At 31.7% G+C, this 14,985-nt stretch overlaps 1 protein-coding gene across 2 annotated transcripts; it reads right to left on the minus strand.

Annotated features, from left to right (window-relative positions):
• Window positions 1-1,156: 1,156 nt before the first annotated feature.
• LOC122307364 (G-type lectin S-receptor-like serine/threonine-protein kinase At4g03230) lies at window positions 1,157-5,544 on the minus strand. Of its 2 annotated transcripts, none has more exons than XM_043120219.1 (8): window positions 4,118-5,544; window positions 3,307-3,834; window positions 2,948-3,094; window positions 2,628-2,833; window positions 2,339-2,549; window positions 1,974-2,211; window positions 1,688-1,838; window positions 1,157-1,599 (listed from the first exon to the last, which is right to left on the minus strand). In XM_043120219.1, the coding sequence occupies exons 1-8, from the start codon at window positions 5,478-5,480 to the stop codon at window positions 1,294-1,296; spliced, it is 3,150 nt and encodes a 1,049-aa protein (XP_042976153.1). In that variant the 5' UTR covers window positions 5,481-5,544; the 3' UTR covers window positions 1,157-1,293. The 2 variants fall into 2 exon arrangements, with proteins under 2 accessions (XP_042976153.1, XP_042976152.1); XM_043120218.1 differs by having other exon boundaries at window positions 2,628-2,836.
• Window positions 5,545-14,985: the final 9,441 nt, after the last annotated feature.

Raw genomic sequence — 14,985 nt, forward strand, 5'->3', positions numbered from 1 at the left:
CCTGCCATCCATATTACAGCCAACCCTGTATTTCACGAGAGAACTAAGTATATTGACTAAGGGTTTAAAAATAAACCGAAAAATCAGAAAATCGGCATGGACTGGTTGGTTCGATCTACCTTTCGATCGGTTTGGTCTAGAATCGGTTCTTTTATTTTAAAAACTGGTCAAATCTGGTCCGGAATTGGTTTTAGATTTTCTAACACCAGATCGGACCGGACCGGTTTACATATTATATATATTTGATTAATTTTTAATATTATATGTAATATATTTTATATTATATATAATATATATGAATGAAATAATATATTTTAATTTATAACATAACATTTTAAACATAAATATTTATTTGATCGTTTGTTTTAAATATAATATATATATATTAAATACATTTTATTGTCTAATAAATTCTCAATATATTTCTTTTGATAAATACATTAGTAATACTAATATACTTAATATATTAAAACCAGACCAGAACTTGTGAAACCGGAAGTACCGATTTAGGGGGGTAACAGGTGTGTAATCGGTTTTAAAAAATGCAAAACTGGTGTTACCGGTTTAGTCCTAGATTTTGTCCAAAACTGGATTAAACCAGACCAGTTACACCTCTAAATTATTGAGTTTGACTGTCATTTGATTAGAGAAATGATTCAAGTTGAAGTCCTTCGAACGCTACACGTTTCTTCAAGTCATTAACTTGCTGATTTACTTACAACACTTCTTAGGTCTGCTATTCTTCACTCTTTGTTATTCAAGATGAATGTTAATAACATTTTCCATTCATCTGGAGATGTACAATCATAGATATTAATTTGAGTTGGTATTTTTGTAATTAGTAGTATAGTTAATTGGTTACTTTAGTTACTGTGGTTAACTACTTAGTTACTATTCTTAGTTAGTTACTTTACCTTCTTTACTTTTCTTTCCTTTTCTGTATAAATACAGAATACGTATCTTGTAAGTTCTAGTTCAGATAATAAGAGATCAGAAAGTTTTCTTCTCACTCTTTCCAGGATTTGTTCATTCTGCTTCAGAGATGATTTTATATTTATATTTTGGATGTAATCTGGTGTGAACAATATTTTGGATATTTATATTTATATTTATATGTTCCTTGGTGTATTTCTCTACTTTATAGTAGTGTGCACAATGATACGAAAATAAAGCTGCTCCATTTCTAAATTTCCATAGCAATTACAGCTAAAACTAGATTTAGGACAATAGGCACATCATAAAGCTGACTGACCTCAGCAAACTTCATAGTGCTACTTCATATGACACAATCATTCATATTAATGTTTCTCCCAAAGTAGAAGTCCATTCGCTTCGTGTGTATGCTTGACTAGAAGAACTTGCTGTGCTAGACAGGCCTTTTCTAAGAATGAAAGCTGGTTGTCTAGGAGTTGGAATTGTCACAGTCTCACCATCAAGCATGGTACTGATATTTGACATGTTGGGGCGGTCACTTGGGTCTTCTTGTACGCATAAGAATGCAATATTAATGCATTTCAAGAACTGATCAACATCGCAACTCTCCCGCAAGGATTGGTCCATTGAGTCCAACACCCTGTTTTCTTCCCACGATCTCCATGCCTGATACATTTTTTAAGTAGATATTGGTATGAAGAATAAGATGACAAAAAACAGAGCTGATGATTATGAAAAGCTATAAATTGCTTACATAATCTACAAGGCTCATGGCTTCTTCTGATTGATAAAATCCTGTATTCTTTTTTCCACATATTATCTCAAGGAGAACTATGCCAAAACTATAAACATCGGATTTGACTAAGAAAATTCCATTTAATGCATACTCCGGAGACATATAGCCCCTGCATTAAGATAATTTTCAGTCAACAAAGTTGGCACATGCATGAGTTCTGTTCAATGGAGTTTGAAGATTGAGAATTGTGGTATTATAGTATACAAAACCAGCTTTCAAAGTTATATTGCTACCATAAACTTACAAAGTTCCGGCTATTTGGGTTGTGTTATCCCCAATTTCTTTTCCTCCAACAATCCTTGCCAAACCAAAGTCAGATATTTTGGGGTTCATCTCCTCATCAAGTAGAATGTTGCTGGCTTTCAGATCTCTATGGATGATCCTCAATCTAGAGTCTTGGTGAAGATAAAGAAGTCCTCTAGTTATTCCCAAGATAATGTTGAAGCGAATCTTCCAGTCCAAAAGGATGCTCAAATTTTTATCTTGCAAGGTTTCCATTTTCCATCGAAGAGCACAATTTTAGAACAGAAACAGATTAAACTTTTACTCAAATAAGATACAGATTTATCAAGCACTATAAGAAAATGAGGATTTGGTTTAGAAACTAACCAAAGATAAATGAGTCTAAGCTTTTGTTTGGCATGTACTCATAAAGTAAAATCTTTTCATCTACATTTATGCAATATCCTCGAAGTCTAACAAGATTCCTATGTTGAAGTTTTGAAATCAGCACCACCTCATTTTTAAATTCCTGTAAGCCTTGTCGTGATACAGTTGAGAGCCTCTTTACAGCAATTTCTTTACCTCCTGGAAATGTACCCTGGGACAAAAGTATACACAATATTACTGCTAACATAAACTATTGCAATGAACATACTAAATGATGTTTCTAAATTACCAGGTAAACAGGCCCGTAGCCCCCCTGCCCGAGCCTGTTTGCATCTGAGAAGTTATTTGTAGCAGCTAGTATGCATTCCAAATCAAAAAAGGGTACTTCTATGCCTTGCTCATCTTCTTCTATGGACCCAACTGAGTCTATCAAGTCTTTGACATGTCTTTCACTGTCCAATGCGTGAAGTGCTTCTTTTCTTTTCTCTCTTATCACTTCTGAATTCAGTAGACAACATGTTTAGTATTTACATGTTAATTACAAGATTCAGCTACTAGTGGTTTCATTCTGAATCAAATGGGGTATAAAACTAACGATTGAGGAGTTACCTTGCCTCTTGGCCATCTTTCTTATATACATAAAAATAATGATGCAAGCGAGAGCAGTCACAACACATGCAAGAGTTAACACCACAATGAGGGGCAATGGAATCTTTCTCGTTGAAGGCTCCTCTAAAGACTTAGGAAAATCACGTTCTACAAGAAACAAAGAGGCCTTGTCTCACTTAGATATTTAAAATATTGAAATGGATTTTCTTGAATAGATTTGTGAGGATATTCAAGATCAAATGGAAATGGAAAAACAGATATTGTTAAATAAGAAAGTAGTTTCAATAGAATAGCTTCCTCTTTAGCAATAACATCACACGGGTCTAATCTGCAGAGGCATCTGATATATTCATCCTAACCTTTAGTACAATTCAAATTTTTGCCATCCCATTGGAAGTTTGGATGGCAAAGGCACCTCAGCTTTCCTTCTCTTGTTGCATTGCAAGTTGAATTTGGCCAATCCTTGCAGTCCGTGGATGAAGTACAGGTTGGCTCCATTGGTGGGTCCCAACTAATCTGTATGCCGACTTTATTTTTCCTTTGTGATCTAGAACCCTCCGATCTGCCTTCAAATTGATAAGTGGAGTTGCCTACCTCAGTAATCAACTTATCGGTCGAATTAAGTGGCAATGACTCATTGAGCCACGGAATTATTCTTGAATTTCTAGCGTAAGGATATTCTTGAATGACTTGGATGACAAAGTTTCGTGTACTTGGATCGATGCCAATAACACGATGGGCGCCATCAGGTGCCTTGAAACTAACCTGGCCTGACGAGGTATTGCAGTCGAAAATGAAGTACATGGGATCACCACAATCTTCACCTGTGCTCAAGGGATAGGGGATCGCATATGTGCCACAAGGCTCACAAGTCCTTGAAGTTGATTCTACAAGAGTATAAAGTTCAAAATTAGAAAATATACACTAAAAATTGAGCTTTGCCCCTTTTAGTTTTAGGAACCTGTTTAGCATTAAAACGTGTTACAGATCTGCCATGTAGAGTTTTCAAACTGCCTAACAAAATTAAAGATTTTGAAGGGGAGAGGTGATTGTTTCTCAGTTCCTTTTCCATCTTCTCTTTTTTCTAAAAGTAGTTATAATACATTGGCCAAATCGATGCCTATTGGTCCAATCAACTCCATAATATCATGACATTTTTAAAAGGATTACCTATGTCAGCTTTTGCTACGCGAACAGAGAGGTTACGGCCCGGGTGCTGATATTCCTCTTGAAGATTATGTATATACTCACTCCAAATCCAGCAGATGTTGTCACTAACGGTAGTATCACCTCTTTGCGTGCTCTTTCCAGCTTCCTGATATGAATAAGCGACGCACTGGCTATTTTTAAGGCAATACTCCTCTTCACATTCCGTTTTATTTGTTACTTTGAAATTTGAGCCTGCGTTGCTCACTTTCATCATCTTTAATCTCAAGAACGCATCGATCTTATTTGATGTCGATGTCAAATTTCTGGCGCACCCACCAGAAAAATCTCCGTAAACCCAATAATTAACAGGGTCGATAGGCTTGAACCCCGGCAAACATTTGCATAGAAATGGCCAATTGTTAATATTGCAGCTACCAAATTTCCCACAATAGTTATAAATGCCACATTCGTCTTCCGGCTTCGACCATGTCAGAGACCAAATGCGTTTCGTCTCATTCCAGGCCAGGTACTGCAACTGCCCATTGTTATTCATTACCAACCTTGTGAAATTTGAACTTCGATTAGTCGGCAGGTGTATTGTTGTGTATTTCAGGAGGCCGGATTTATTGTCAGGTCTGACGCTCTTGCTGAAATTGCATAACAAGAAGTCTATGGCATAAGGCATTACATTTGAGCTCGAGAAAGTACCTGGCATCTGGTTTTTCCCGTGAGGGAGAGATTTTTTTGACACAACATAGTGGTCCTCTCCTTGTTGATCTTGATCTAGCTTAAACGTATATGGCCCTCTTTGAGGGTCATCATCGGCTTGCCATGAAGTTAATATGAGGTTTTCATCCATCTTCATACCTGAAAGAAAAGTATCGGTTGGATTTTTGCAGCTCTCCCACAAACTCGTCGGCATGTGATCATCGCTTAACACTAAGTTTCCAGAATCCAGGAGCTTCACAGATCGGTTTGTAGAGATGGCTATCTCAAGAGCTGTAGACCAATACGGTTTCCCAGTAGTGCTATCCAATACCTTCAGGTTTCCATCTTCTGCAATTCGGAAAACACCAGTAACGTCCTCCAGCAATGGGTTGTCTCGGTTGGCAACCCATACAACTGTATCTCGGTCCCATTTATAGCATATTCCGACGAATATTTTGGGGATAGAGGTGTTGCTTCTAGTGGTAAAGAATCTGAGTTCAGACGTTCCTCCAGCGGAGACAAGAGTTCCACTCCCAGAAATAGACTCGCCATGCTTAAGAATATCTCCAGGATAGCAATAATTTACGTGGAGAGAGGAACACAAGAAGAAAAAGACGCAAGAAAGCAAGCATCTCGACGACGATCGTCTGTCGAGTGTTCTTCTATGGCTTGCCATTCATTCATTCTCAGAAAGCTGGCAGCCTGGCAATAGTGATTTCCCCTCCGACCGAGCACATGACTCACAGCGCATAATAAATGTTCATCCGCATAGATTTTAAATACATGAATGGACAGAGGATTAACGAAAATTATAAAATTATTTTTATTATAAATAAATTTAATATACGAAAATATATTAATTTATAAATTTAATTTTATAAAATTTATTTACAGTGGTACGGTAGCACTACTTGGGACGAACAATATTAATCGACGTAATCATGTCGATTGTATTATTGAAGTTGAGGTTTATCATTATTTAAGAGATTATGTTTATTGTTTACCTCAACGGATTGTCCAAAAAAAACATTTTAATGAATATAAGATAAATTTAATTTTTAAATATTCTATTCACAAAAGTCACTATATTGGAATAGTTATTTTTTTATTATAAAATAATAAAATAATATAAAATAAATTTAATTTTCACTATTCATATTAAATCTCTATATTAGATTATACCTTAATTCATTATATAGTAATCATTAATTAATAATTAAAAAAATATTTAATTTCTTTAATTATTAATTTATTTAATTTTATCATTTTTTATTATTTTACCTATTAAATGTTAATTAGTAACTATATTCTAATTAAATTAATAATTAGGAGTAATATAAAGTAATAAAATAAACATTTGTTCCTCAAACAGTAACAACCGAATTTAACTTTATATTTATCAATACTATAGTTGAAAGCCAAGTAATTTGAGTTTAGCTAATCCATTAAATGCCTATTTTCATGTCTAATAGTTAAAAGGTACTTTATTTTTACATATACATAATCTATTAATAATACTCTAAGATAAAGTATTTGTGTTATGTTTAACAAAAATTAAAAAAAAGAAATAAAAATAGGATCTAAATGAAAAAAATTATTTTTTTAATAATAGAACTTACTTCTATTAAAAAAGAATATGCGGCACTTACATAACTTATAACTATGCCGCAGTATTGTTAGGTCTACCCCTGATACAAATTTTTCTTTTTTCTTTATTTTTCTTTAAAAAAAATTATACCAATTCATTAATATTATTTTTCTAACCATTAAAAAAATCAAAAAATAAAATAAAATATATGAAATGTCAAAATTAGAGGACAAAACTAGAAGACATATTATCATTTTCCTTACTTAATCGTATGGGGAAATTAATCATATGGTACGAAAACTAATTAAAAGTTGTAATGAACACTGAACAAAATACTTGATAAATTATAATAGTTTGGAAATCTTTTCTAGTTAGTTACTGTCTGTTTTTGTTGTTGTCTATTTTAAAGGTCAGATACTAAATAAAGGGCACATTACAATGTTTAAACTGTTTTCGTATGCAACGTAAGGTGATAAAAATAATTTTACAACAGCCAATCGAAGGCTGCCACATAGGTATCTTTATAGTTTTCCATTTGTACCCTCACACAAGTGATAACCACTATTGCTTTGGATACCTCCCTCACCCACGTGACCGTCCTACTCTGCCCTCATCTATCCCTTTCTCTCTCTCTCCAATACGATCTGGATCAAAATTTGTGGGGCTCTGTCTGGTGAACCTTTAAGATTTCATAAATACTTTGGACCCGAATTTGGGTTCCGAAATACTGTCACGAATGATTTTTTTTATTTAATTTTTATTTAATAATTAAGAAAATATTTATTAATGATGTTATAAATTTTTGTATTTAAAAATATAAATAAATAAATAAATTTTTTTTTAACTAATTCGGCCAGTTTTCGAGTTACATCCTTCGGTGGCACGTCTCAAGCTTTCTTATAGGTAAATTTTTTTGTTTGTTTATTCCCTCATTTTTGTTTTGTCTCACAAAATCTACAAATTATTGTGGGGTTTATGAATTTCATCAACTGCTCGGTTTGGATGGCCAATTTATCTGTACCCACTACCGTACACTAATTTTTCCTATCTTAAAATATTATATTTTATTTTTAAATTTTAAAAATATATCTTTAAATAAACAGTAATAAATAATAAAAATTTGAAATGAATATGAATGCATAAACAGTAAATAAAGAGGGTGGAAACAGTATAATCTGATATGAACAGTACTAGGGGTGAATTCGGTCCGGTCCGGTCCGGTCCGGAGAGGTTTTACGGACCGGACCGGACCTATTCGGTCCAGGGTTTTCCAACCCTGGACCGGACCGAACTTCATACGGTCCGGTCCGGTCCGGTCCCATTCGGTCCAGTCCGGTCCGGTCGGTCCGTTCGGTCCACCCTATGAGTTTTTTTTTTTTTTTTTTTTCAATGACATTTTGTTTAATACTTATGTAATTATATTGTGACATATTTAATATATATACATATAGTATACTATTATATATATTAATAATACACTACTACTATTAGTAATAGTGATAACTATATATGTAACTATATCATGTAATAATAATAGTAATAATAGTAATATATGTAACTATATGCAATATTAATGACTAATACTATTAGTCTATTAGTACTAATAACTATACTAGTACTAATACTATAACTAATAAATATATGTAATGATAGTGATAATATATGTAATATTATATTAAATAATAGTAATACTCTTATTACTAATATTCTATGTAGTTATAGTGATTTAATGCTAACATATTACATATTAAGTTAACTATACTAATACTATTATAAATTTACAAATATATGATATATTATAATTGATACTATAACTTTTATAATATGTTAATACATTAATATATATACTAGTACTATATATTTTTTTTGATCGGTTGTACTAGTACTATGTATTATAGTTAATAGTTATATATTAAAGAATATAGTAATACATTGATACTAAATATATATAATATAGTTATAGACTTACATTGATTTAGTTATTATGAATTTATAATTAGTATAACTATATAATTGTATTAGTATTAGACTATTAGTAATTCAATTTGACTATATTATATTAGTAATATTAGTTATGTTGAACTTGAATCAGTTAGTTAGTATAACTGTATTCTATATTATTAGTATTAATATAAATATTAGTATTAGTTATAACTATATAGACTATATTAAAATTGAGTCTTAGACTATATAATATACTAATAGTATTAGTACAACTATATAAGTATACTGTATAGCTATATATTAGTTTTAATTATAGTGATTAGTATAACTATATAATATTAGACTATTAGTATAACTATATAATAGTAGACTATTAGTATAACTATATATTAGTATTAGTTATACTGTTATAGTGATTTAGTATATTATAATTTATATATTATATTTATACTATAACTCTTATAATATATTAATATATACTACTACTATATATTATAGTTATATATTAAAGAATATAATAATACATTCATACTAAATATATATAGTTATATTTCTAGTGATTTAGTTATTAACTTATTATGATTAGTATAACTATATAAATTATAATAGTATTAGACCATTAATATAGCTATATATTAGTGATATTAGTTGTGGTGAATCAGTGCTTTAGCATAACTATATAAGTATTAACTATAATGATTAGTATAACTATATAAATTATAATATAGTGATAATTATATTAATTAAATATAAGTATATTAATAATTAAATTATATTAATTATAGTGATAAATATACTCTATAGCTATACATAGTATTAATTATAATGATTAGTATAACTATATAAATCATATGATAGTATATTAGTATTAATAGTAAACTATTAGTATAGGTCACTATAACTATTGTTGAAGCCTTGAAGTATTAGCTATAGTGATTTATATAACTATATTAGTATAAGTATAACTACAATCTATATTAGACTATTAATATTTTTTTATACCATATATAATTATATAATTAATTATATACAACTATTATATAAATAATAATTTTTTTTTTTAATCTATTCGGTCCGGTCCGGTCCGGTCCGGGGTGAAAAACCCCCGGACCGGGACCGGACCGAATACCTTCGGTCCCTTAAAAATTGGACCGGGACCGGACCGGACTCATTCGGTCCGGTCCGGTCCGGTCCAAAAATGACCGGTCCGGTCGGTTTTTCCGGTCCGGACCGTTCGACTTACAGCCCTAAACAGTACATAAATAGTAAATAATTCGACTATCCTTGTTAAATAGTGAGACTCACACTTTTTTCAAATTTTAAAAATTAAAAATTATATTATTTTATCTTACTATTCAAATACACATTTTTTTTTATAAATTATTTTATCTCATCTTAACTCAAAAATTTTATTACTATTAAAAATATTTTATCTCATCTTATTTGAATTGTGTATCCAAACATGGCCTTAAAATCACCTGTAGACATTTCTTTTTCACTCTCTTTTTTTTTTTTATAATTCTTTTTTTAAATTTATTTTACATATCTCACTATTATATTTTTAAAATGTGAGAATCATATTTATTAATTTATGTAACATTCTTTTTATGTATCTGTCATTTTTTGGATCTGGTTCGTTCGAACTTCCATAAGCCAGGGAGCAATTCCGAAAGGCTAATTACAATTCGCCGTGGAATATGAAATAAATATTTAAGTGCAATGAGAATCAAAGAGTGATGAACGTTTGAGATTTTGTTTGAACTGAATGATCATTATTTAATTAATACTCTGGTGACTATTGACGGATTTTCAACATTCAGTCACACACGTGTTATGTGCCAACAGCTGTAAAATGAAAAAAAAAAAAAAAAAATGGTAACATTCAAAATACATTGGAATGTGATTTTTTTTTAAGAGTATTGCGTTGAAATATTTAAATTCTATTCTAAGTTTTGTATTAAGCTATATATACTACACTTAATTTGATTGTTTATTGAGCTATACTTATCTTGTAAATCATATTAGATTAAGTGAATAATGAGTACATCAAGAAATTATGTTGAAATTTTAGATAAATATAATTCTAGCGTCGGTGAAGTTGAGATGATTGAAAAGGATAGTAAGGTTAAATAAGACAAGAACATGCCCAGGAAATGCTATACGATGTCATTTTTGTACGTGGATCCATATGTGAAGGTTAGAGTTTGATGATCTAGAGGATCCACATAGTTACTATAAAGCCTTCTCCAGACGAACTGGTTTTAGCATCCGAACAAACCATACTCGTTTGCTAAATATTATAAATAGATCATTAATTGGTATATAGAGTATGTGTGTTTGAGAGAATGATCGTTATAATTGTAAACTTAGAGAGAGAGCAAGTGTCGAAACTACGAAAACCAAGTATGGGTGTAAGACAATGATTACAAAAAAGAAGGATTGAGACAAATGGGTTGTCCAATTTTGTACTCCAACATAATCTTGAGCTGTTAATACTTAGGAGTACAAGTTTACTTCGTAAGCATAAATGGGTGACATTAATGCAACAAAATTTAATAAACACGCTAAATGAGTCGGGGATACAAACACAAAAAATAATGTAAGAAGGCCATTTGCTTCTAACTTGATGAATTTGTTTTTATTATTATTATTATTTATTTTTTGGAATATAGGGGAATCAAGCTCCACTATATTCTCTCCAAACCCGATCACAATGTTAACCACATTTGATATGTATGAATACTATGTTGATCTTATTTATTTTATATTTAGACTTTCGATTTTGTCAATTATTCTAATCTCTATTTTATTTTGTTTGTAGGATTATGCAAGACTTGATTGACAATGTCATAAAATGAAGAGTTTGGAGTATTGTGGAATTTTTATATGCAAGATGATCATTGAATGTTTCTATTTTTTTGGGTAATAAAAAAATTCTCAAACTAAATGACTATAAGCCAAGTGATCTGTGAGATGGATACCCCAGTACTCTATTTGCCCTTTTCTTCTTACAGTTTTGAACTGTATGCTTTTTTTTATGCCGAATTGGTAAACTGTGGACTTTGTATTTTTTGGTTTGATGCCGAATTGATAAACTATGTTACGTGGTTCCATATTTGTATTTTTTCTGTAGTGGTGGATTGCAAGGACCACGCCACGCAGTACAAGTTGTGAAAATAAATTGACATATGTACTCAGGAGACATAATGAAGGGCACGAGCATTACAGAACACCCTGAAAGATAAGCGTTCTTTTGGTGCACGAGCACTAAGAACAAAAGGCAATACAAGAAAAATTTCAACACCATACAATACATATGTTCAACGTTCATCACATAAGTCAGTCAATCCTTAAGCCAAGTACATCTTATACTAGCATGAAAGCTCCTAAAATTTCAGAGTAAGAAATAATGCAATAAATACAATCCAAGATACAATGAAGACGTATTTTGGAGGAAATGCCGCAATAACATTGTGATCTTTTTCTCGAGATCACTTTATCTCCTACCCTCATAGACCGTAAGCTAGATATGGTGTCTCCGCCACTACTTTTCATATTGATGGAAAAACAAAAAAAAACACTCAATCAAAGTCATTCAGACATACATGCCATGAATGAAGAGTCAGCAGATATATGTATGTAATGACAGGGTAGTCTTTTTTTTTTTTTTTTTTTTTCCATGTGTTTAGCTGGATATCGTACTTAAAGTAGTGTTTTTTCATGTGTTTAACTGGATATCTTACTTGAGGATTAAGTAGGGCTACCTTCTAAACAAACCCATTAGAACTATCTTCATATGCAAAAATCACAAAAGATACATTAATTGCTAACAACCAGATCTCCTGCATCTACCAGTTCTGGAGGACACATTGGGTATCTAGATTCTGTAAACTATTCAAAATAATTCAAGCATCAAACTACCAATGGTTGAAGGGATATATGAAATTTAAAATCCAAATTAGGTGGGAAACTTAAAATCTAAAATCTTTGACAAAGTGACACTATCAAATTGACTAGTTATAAAATAATAGGTGGTATTGATATATCATTATTCATATTTAGGCAATGGTATGATCAACTTGAAAACTGTCAAAATACAGTTTTGGTCCCCTTCTTCAACCCATCGGTTTCCCATATATAACACTTATGATAATCACCTAAAATATCCAATACCATTATACCCAGTAGTAAGTGGCGAACCTACCACTACAAGAAATCGGAGCTTTTCCAGCGATTTTATTTTTGTTGCAAATAAAATCGTTGGAATAGAATATTAAAAGCAGCGATTTCCGTAAGCTATAGACTTTTAAAACAGTAATTTTCATTTAAAATTTTTTGCAGCGATTTTTGACTTATTGTAACGAAAATTTTTGCTGTGTAAGAAACTTACTGTTCACTGCCAAAAATTGCAGCGATTTTCTATGTTAATACATCAGCTTTTGCCGTCGGGGGTAGAGTTATATTTTAGCAGCGCACTAATCTTCGCTACAACTGAGACTGTTGTGCCAAACACCAATTTCACTTTTAATTTCCCCCCAACTTTTTTTTCCCCATGTTTGCTCACTTCGACCGATTTCCCCAACTTTCTGCACTTCGAGTCTTCAATACATTCCCACCAACAATTCCAGTAGCTCAATCCACCCAACTGAAAACAAATTTATCACGTTCAAGAGTGCCTTGAGCTGCTCCACCTTTAGCAACTGTCGTGTTTCTCCCATTCTCTCCTATTCACGTTTTGGGTTCACCAAATTCAAAGAACCAATTTTGATCTCCCAATCATAAGTTCTCGTATGCACACAGCCTTCCATGCTATTTGGTTATTGTCTCTGTTTGGGAAGCTGAAGGACTACGTTTCCACATTTGCTGGAATAGACGATTCCAGCCCTCCATCTGTAGTCCGAAGTTATTAGTCCTCTGTTTTGCAAGAATGATCAAACGATTGTCCAGGTATCCATTGAATTTATGAAACCCCTTTACAAGTAGGTTGCATTACAAAAGTTGTCGTAACATTGATGTACACTTGTATTTTTTGGGTGATGTGAAACTGATGTGCATGTGCGTTTGCCTAAGGTATACTGGTTGTGTATCTGCCTCTTGTATTTGGATTGCTCAATCAGTTGTGTGTATTAGATAATTTGAGTATTAAGCAAATAGAACTTCTTGTAGCTGAACCAGAAGCATGTTGATTTCAACAACAATACCCAGAAAAGGTGTTTGGTCAGGTTTCCTGTGGGTTTCCAACGTGATTTTCCTTTTAACAATTTGTATGACAGAAGATTTATATATAGATACATTATAACATAACATCAAAATATGTATAAGAGATGCTACAAAATAAAAAATAAATAAAAAAAAAAAACCACTGCAATACAAGTTGTGCCAATTAATTAAAGAATGTTCCTTTCTCCATCTCATGACTGGTGGGATTTGGTCCTGTTTTTCCTACTTATTTGTAATAAGTAACTTAGTGATATATTTATAGAGCCAAGCAATTAAATGTCTCTTTAATGAAATGTGGAGAGCCCTAACTTCTTTCCAAAATTATCAAACTGCCATACTCTATAAATAAGATATGAACATCTTCATTGTTTGCAGGGTGTTATGCTACTCTAAATACTTACAAATAAACATTGGTTGAAGAGTTTTTGGGATTGAATAAAGTAGAGTAAGATGTATCCTTTTACCTCCACTATGGGCATCTCTTTCAATCAATATAGGAAGGTTCAGTGTGTGTCATTATACGTAGTTTTATCATATAGGCATGATTATGGCCTTCCTTAATGAATTGCAGCAAATATTGTTAAGGCTAGAGTTTTACAGTCAATTATTATATTTTTAAAGCCTAGAATGATTGGCTTAAAACTAATGGAAAACAAAACCCTTACATATTATTTACAAACTTTTATGATGATCACTGAAAAGTCACAATGTAGTGAGAAGCTACCACATTTTCTTTTCAGATGAATAATATTACTAAATATTGTTCCTATTAGTGCTTCCCATTATACATATATAATGGGAAGTTTCCGCCCATCGATATTTAGTAATATCTTTAGTGCATTTCTCTATTTTTATAGCAAAGAATGTCATGCCTTCAGATCCTCTATATGTGTTTAATGAAAGTTTTATATTTCAAATTACTAAAACTTATATTGAAAAAAATAAAAAAACTTAAAGATCAATTAGTGGCCTTCAGCTTGTGTTTTCTGCATTCTACTAGCCTTTGTGACAGCTTGCACTACAAACTTAATCTGTTGTGTCGTTTTTGTGGATGTGCAGTGGGATTTTAGTGCACAAAACAGTTATGGTTCTGTTTTAATGCATCTGAGTTGTGGTTCTTTTCTGTGCATCTGTGTTGTGAGTCTATTGTGGGGCTAGTTGGTTGCTGTCATTTGTCACTGACCAAAACATTACGTATACGTAATGTCTAAGGGCCCCCCAAAGTTTTTAAAAAATTCAAAATGTACATTATGTTTTATTTATAATTTTAAAAATATAGTAAATGGCCCCCTAAAAAAATTTACACTTCCCATATGTTTTTTAAAATTTTCTAAAATTTCAATATATTTAGAAATTTCTTTCTTCAATTTTTGTTTTCCTATAGTCTAGAAATTTTGTATAATTTCTATATATTATTTATTATCAAGGA

Source organism: Carya illinoinensis, chromosome 4 (genome assembly GCF_018687715.1).
Source record: "Carya illinoinensis cultivar Pawnee chromosome 4, C.illinoinensisPawnee_v1, whole genome shotgun sequence".
NCBI lineage: Eukaryota > Viridiplantae > Streptophyta > Magnoliopsida > Fagales > Juglandaceae > Carya > Carya illinoinensis.

Excerpts from the sequence above, each read along its gene's own strand:
- LOC122307364 (XM_043120218.1), bottom strand. The coding sequence starts at position 5,480 with ATGGCAAGCCATAGAAGAACACTCGACAGACGATCGTCGTCGAGATGC. Across the intron at positions 2,837-2,947 it reads AAAGATGGCCAAGAGGCAAG|AAGTGATAAGAGAGAAAAGA; the intron begins GTAACTCCTCAA and ends TACTGAATTCAG. Across the intron at positions 1,600-1,687 it reads CCATGAGCCTTGTAGATTAT|GCATGGAGATCGTGGGAAGA; the intron begins GTAAGCAATTTA and ends AAAATGTATCAG.